Consider the following 6,000-nt stretch of genomic DNA (forward strand, 5'->3'; position numbering starts at 1 on the left):
GTTCAAGAATGAGTAGGTAAAGGAATACAAGGTTGGAAGCAAAATATGTTATTTGATCTTGGCCTTGAGTTATTTATTAAAACTGTTGTGAATTCTATTCCCATTTACCCCATATTTGTCTTTAAATTCCTTAAAAAAAGTTGTGTTGAGTTAGATAGCCTTGTTGCTAATTTTTAGTGGGGTAGAAATGAAGGGAGAAATAAAATTCATTGGAAGAAATGGAAGGATATTTCAAAATCCAAAAGGGTTGGCGGTATGGGTTTTAAAGAGTTTGAAGATTTTAATTTAGCTTTGCTGGCAAAAAATGCTTGGCGTGTCATGCACAATCAAAATGATTTTTGGGTACAAGTCATAAAGAGTGTGTACTTCTAGAATACTAATTTTTTACATTAAAAGAAAGGCCCTTGAGCATCTTGGGGATAGACTAGTTTGCTAGCTGGACAAGATTTATTAAAAAATCTTTATACTAGGAAATTGGAGATGGCAATAAAGCTGAAGTCTTTATAGAACAGTGGATTTGGGGCCTCCCAAGTTATAAAGTTAAGGTGGAAAACTTAATTGAAGCTGAAAAGAAAATGATTGTTAATCAACTTATTATGAATAGGTTTATGGGATGTTGACATTGTCAAATCTAGATTATCTACGAGAGAAATTAAAGCAATTCTAAAAATCCCAATCTATAATGACAATCATAGAGATAAAGCAATATGGCTGGAATCAAAAGATGGGATTTACTCAATAAAATTTGGATATAAAGTAGCAAGGAAAGGCTGGGATTCTTCAAGTTTACCTAACCCACACTACTCAGAGAAACCTCTTGAAAGTCTCTACAAGAAAATATGGTCTTTACAAGCTCCTCTGAAACTTAGGCATTTCCTTTGGTGACTATGCTCTGGCTCGCTATCTACAAGGGAAGCCCTGTATAAAAGACAGTGCACCTCTTCAAACATATGTCAAATGTGCAATTTGACTATGGAGTCCCAGGATCACCTTTTCTTCTTCTGTGAATGGGTGAAGGCATTATGGCTTGGTTCACAATTTTCTTTTAACACTGATAATCTAGTTCCTATGAGAATTGATAGATGGCTGCGTGAAAATTTATTTGACAATGGTGCATTTGAAGAATATGACAGAACTAAATTTATCTCTATTTTTTGTTGTATATTTGGAAGTCAAGATGTAATTTTATTTTCCAAAATCTTCCTCTGGAGCCTGCAACAACTTTAAAGCTAGCTGAAAGAGCTTTTCAGGAATTTTGGGATGTGGAGATGCAAAAGAGTAATAGACGCTTTATGGACCAAGCTGTTATTAGGAATCTCCTTCAAGACCACCTTTCTCGCTGGCTTCCTCCAGCTCAAGGTCAAGTAAAGATAAATGTGAATGGCTTTTTTCTTCCAGATCTCGAAAGAGCAGGAGTTGGGATTATCTGTAGAGACTTTATTGGTAATTGGCTTCACAGTTGGGCTATTTCTATGGAAGTTAAATCCCTACTTGAGACAGAACCTTTAGCAATTAAGAAGGATCTTGAGATTGTGGCAGAAGTTGACCCAACAGATACGGTGATTGAAATTGATAGCTTTGTTGCCTTCCAAGCTTTATCTTCTAATTGCCTTCTTGGTTGTGAATGGCAGAGTGTTCAAGTTCTTTTGGATGTTTTAGATCTAAAACATAAATTGAGCTGGGTTTCTTTCTCATTTGTGAAGAGATTAGGTAACAGAGCTATAGATTTACTAGCAGCCTTTGGTTCGACCCCCATCCTCTCTTCTTACCAGTATGTCTGAAGATTTGCAAAGCTTAGATGCTAATAAAGTGCCACATGATGGCATTGGCTGAACTGGCTTAACTTCTGTTTAGTTTTTATGTTAGTGTTGTCTTTTATTTTTTGCTTGTTCCTGTACCTGGTACGTGTTCGATTTTTTGATGATAGTTTCCATTGGCCAAAAAAAATAAATTCTTGTCTTGCAAAAACCAGCATTATTAGCATTAGCAAAAAAAAAAATTAAAGCTTCAATTCTATCAATATCCAACATCTGAGCTAAGGTAGATGGAGGCGAAAACACCAAGCCAACTGGTTCCATCTTCCTTTTAGCCTCTCCTGCAAGAAAATCTACAGCCCTATTACAATCTCTATTGATTAGAGAGAAAATACAAGTTTTTATAGAATTCTTTAAGCTTTGATTGTCTTTGATAACACTAGAGCATTTTCAATCACAACCTACAACAAAACCATTATTCATAATGTTAAACAATACTTCACAATCACCTTCCACACATTCTCTCTATAATCCCAAATCCTTTGCCCATACTAAAGCCTTTTCAGAACTAAAGCTTCAACCATTATTGCAGATGAACAACTCACTTTTTTGCTAAAGCCCAAAATAAATCTACCTTCATCGTCCCTGCCAACAATTCTAATACCACCAACATCCTACTTACAATCAAAAACACCGTCATAATTCAATTTCATCATGCCCTTTTCAAGAAATTTCCAAGAACAATTATTTTTATGGGTATGAGAACATTTAACAGCATTATTTCTTATAGATAAATCTTGAAACTCCTTTATAACACAATCAACCAATCTATTCACCTCCTTGGGATTAACAGAAACACCATCAAATATAAATCTACACCTTAGTTTCGAAATATACTAGCAAGTGAGAGCGATTCTACATTTTATCTTTTTTAAAAAAAACTGCTTTTGTTAACCATAATTCACACCACTCTTCAGTCCTCCTCACCCCCTGTCTTTTTTATATAAAACAACATATTACTTTTTAGTAGCTTATAAAATTTTGTACTTTTACATTATTGCATAATTTTAAACAAGAAATTCTAATATCTTCCTTCTGCTTCAACAATTTTTATATAGATGTATGATATTTAGATGTAGCCACTAAGTCATAACTTTTTTCGCCAGGAAAATGTCACTGAAGATAGTAAAAGGAATTATAAAATTTTTAATCCCTCACATTTATCTTAATTATCAATTTGATTCTTAAATTTAACTTTTATTAATTTTATTTTTATCAATTAGTCTTTATTATTTAAATGAAAGATAATATTGTTAAAATATACTGACTTAAATACTGATGAAAACTAATAAATTAATAAAAAATATAATTATTTAGGTTGAGAAAAACAGACTCACAAATTAAAAAAAATAAAACAACAAAACGTAACATGAGGGATTATATTAATAAAAAAATTAATTTAATTTAAAGGCTAATTTATTATCATTTAGCTACACACATAGATATCAAGTTATTAAAACACTTTAATTTATTTTTTATAATTTAAATGACTAATTTGATAATTTAAGAAAACATAAATAACCAAATTTATAAATATTAAATTTAAGAACCAAATCAATAATTGAGATAAATTTAAAAGACTAAAAATTTTATTATCTCATAGTAAAAATAATAATGAATAAAAGCACTATTACAGTGAAACTTATGAAAGCAATAAAAGCACTATTTGAATTTATTATGAATTATTTGAATAAAATACAAATAGATAAATATTAAAAACGCTAATTAATATTTTTTTTTTCTCATTTGTCCTCAAGATTTTTTTCATTAAAATTGGTGATTAGCAGTTAAAAATTATCAATAAATATGTTTGATTCAAAAAAAAAAATCAGTAATATTTATAGGAGTAATATGACCCCTTAAGCATGAACCATTGCAATATCACCCTTCAACCATACACTTAACAACTCCACATAGCAGGGGCAGATAAAAAAACCGCTAACGGACAAGGGACACCCAAATTTAGGTGAGCATTTCATAATGGGCAGGAGGCTCACAGCCACATCTCATCTAGACAACATGGTAGGGCACTATTTGTAAAAAGCAACACACATCAGTCCACATACTCCGATGAAGATTACAATTTCCTATCTATGTAGGACCCAAATCCCTTCTGCTTCCCTCCAGTTCGCTCAAGCATGTCAAGAAAGCTGTGTTATTGAATAAACTATATATATATATATATATACATATCATAGTACACTGATAACAATTCAACTGCGTATGCAAATGTTAATCTCAACAAAGTTTCAAAAGATGTGAATATGGATTTTGGTCCTTCAATTACCAAAGCTCACATTACGCGACAAAAAAATCAACCAGAGGGGAAAGACAATTCAAAGTTTAACTCGATCGCCAGGGATTTTCTCCATAATAGTATGCAGTGCCAACCATAAGGGCCACTGTGGCACCTTGGACCACCACACGAGCCCTCATTAACTTCTGACCCAAGTGAGAATTGCCTTGTCTGAAACTGATTAAGCCAGCCGTAAGCACACCAGCAGTAATAAATGCACCTAAAATTTGCACACCAGCAGTAATAAGTGACAATTTAATTCTTTAAGATTGCTTCATGATTCGTCCTTTTAACTTCTAATTCATAACATCTGTATGCTAAGCATTTAGCTTTGTTACACAAAACAAGTGAAGAAGACCAAATAGAAATATAGCCAATAAAATTAGAACCGAAGTACTAATTTAACAAAGGTCATTAAGAACCATCTCATTGGAGACAACAATCTAAAGTTGAAATTACCCAACACAGGACAATGTCTATCGCGTTTGCATGCAGGATAGAAGATGGCATCAATCAGAAAGAGAACTCCCCATCAGAATTCGTTTAAAGCACCATATATCCACCACATCTCAATCGTCAGAGATTGACATTGTGCAAACCATTTCCACCTAGAATTATGATCCATTTGCTAAATTAATTAGCTTCCAATGGTCAGCAGACAACAACCTACAGCAACCTAGTGAATTGATTGACTACATCTATGGTCAAAAGTAAGTTTCATGCAAAAGATTTTGCATCCTCAGGATATAAAAATATTCAGGACCAAGAGAAGGGAGTAATTATTACATCAACATGGAAACATAAACAGGTAGCAAAGGAGATGAAAGTCAGATTCAGATTTTAGTTTCTTAATACATGCATATAAGCTAATAAGTAAAAACCATACGGCACGGTGCTTTTTTGTACCACATTAGATTCAACAGTAAGATCTCTAATTCCCTTCGCTCCGACTCTATATTCATTGATCCAAGAACACCATTATCCCCCAAGATTACATCCCTAGCAAGTCACAACTCAACAAAGGGTAACAAAATCAATGGTCAGCGAGTATGGAGGTGGTGATTTGCTCTCAAGGTTACTACTTCAGTGGAGAAAGAAAAGCTAATAAGGCTCAGGTGTGAAGATGAGGTGTGGATAGATTAGGATGTTTGCCACCAGCCTATGAATTATGGTGATTGGCTCACACTCACCAGAAGAGCTGTGGGCCTGTGTATGCAGAGATCCGTCTATGGGCAAAGCTATGGTCAAGACCATAGAAAAACTCGAAAAGAAAAGCAGACTTTTGAGGGTGATGGATTCACCCTTGATAAGTAGATTATTGGGTTTATTATTATGTGAATGAGCGAGTTGTCCCGAGAGCCCTAAAATTCTTCTCCCTCAATCAAATCCTAAATTCCCTCGGATCTTTCTCAACATTCCGTACTTGCTATTCACCTTCTTTCCTATTCATTCAGAGGATAGAGGAAAAAAACAACAGAACAACCATATCAAACAGAAGACATGCAACATGCCACCGAAAATTCGATTAAAAGATATGAACCGAACAAAGTTATTGGGAAAAAAAAAAGTACAACTTGGGAAGCATCAAGTCTAAGTAAAAATGAAACAAGGAAATACGAGATCGCGGAGAGAGAATGATACCAATGGGGACAAGAGGGTTTCTGACGCGCTTCTTCTCTTCGAAAAATTCTTCTAAACTGCGATCATCAGTACCCATCTTCTCCATACAAAACTGAGAATTCAAGGAGAAAATGGATCAGTTCGGACCAGGGGAAGGGAGTGAGCAATTGAGGATGAGCGAAGCCTGAGTTGAAAATTGAAATATGTGGAGCGAGAAGCCTGAGGGTCCCTGACGCAATGGCAGGCTATGCACCGAACCGAACACTCTGA

The 6,000-nt window shown here is 34.3% G+C and overlaps 1 protein-coding gene across 1 annotated transcript; it reads right to left on the minus strand.

Annotated features, from left to right (window-relative positions):
* Positions 1-3,823: 3,823 nt before the first annotated feature.
* LOC129309649 (RING-H2 finger protein ATL48-like) lies at positions 3,824-6,000 on the minus strand. Its single transcript, XM_054951305.1, has 2 exons — positions 5,752-6,000; positions 3,824-4,330 (listed from the first exon to the last, which is right to left on the minus strand). The coding sequence occupies exons 1-2, from the start codon at positions 5,834-5,836 to the stop codon at positions 4,158-4,160; spliced, it is 258 nt and encodes an 85-aa protein (XP_054807280.1). The 5' UTR covers positions 5,837-6,000; the 3' UTR covers positions 3,824-4,157.

The sequence above is a fragment of the Prosopis cineraria genome, unplaced genomic scaffold (genome assembly GCF_029017545.1).
Source record: "Prosopis cineraria cultivar Desert tree isolate PC_DT_omini unplaced genomic scaffold, ASM2901754v1 PC4, whole genome shotgun sequence".
NCBI lineage: Eukaryota > Viridiplantae > Streptophyta > Magnoliopsida > Fabales > Fabaceae > Prosopis > Prosopis cineraria.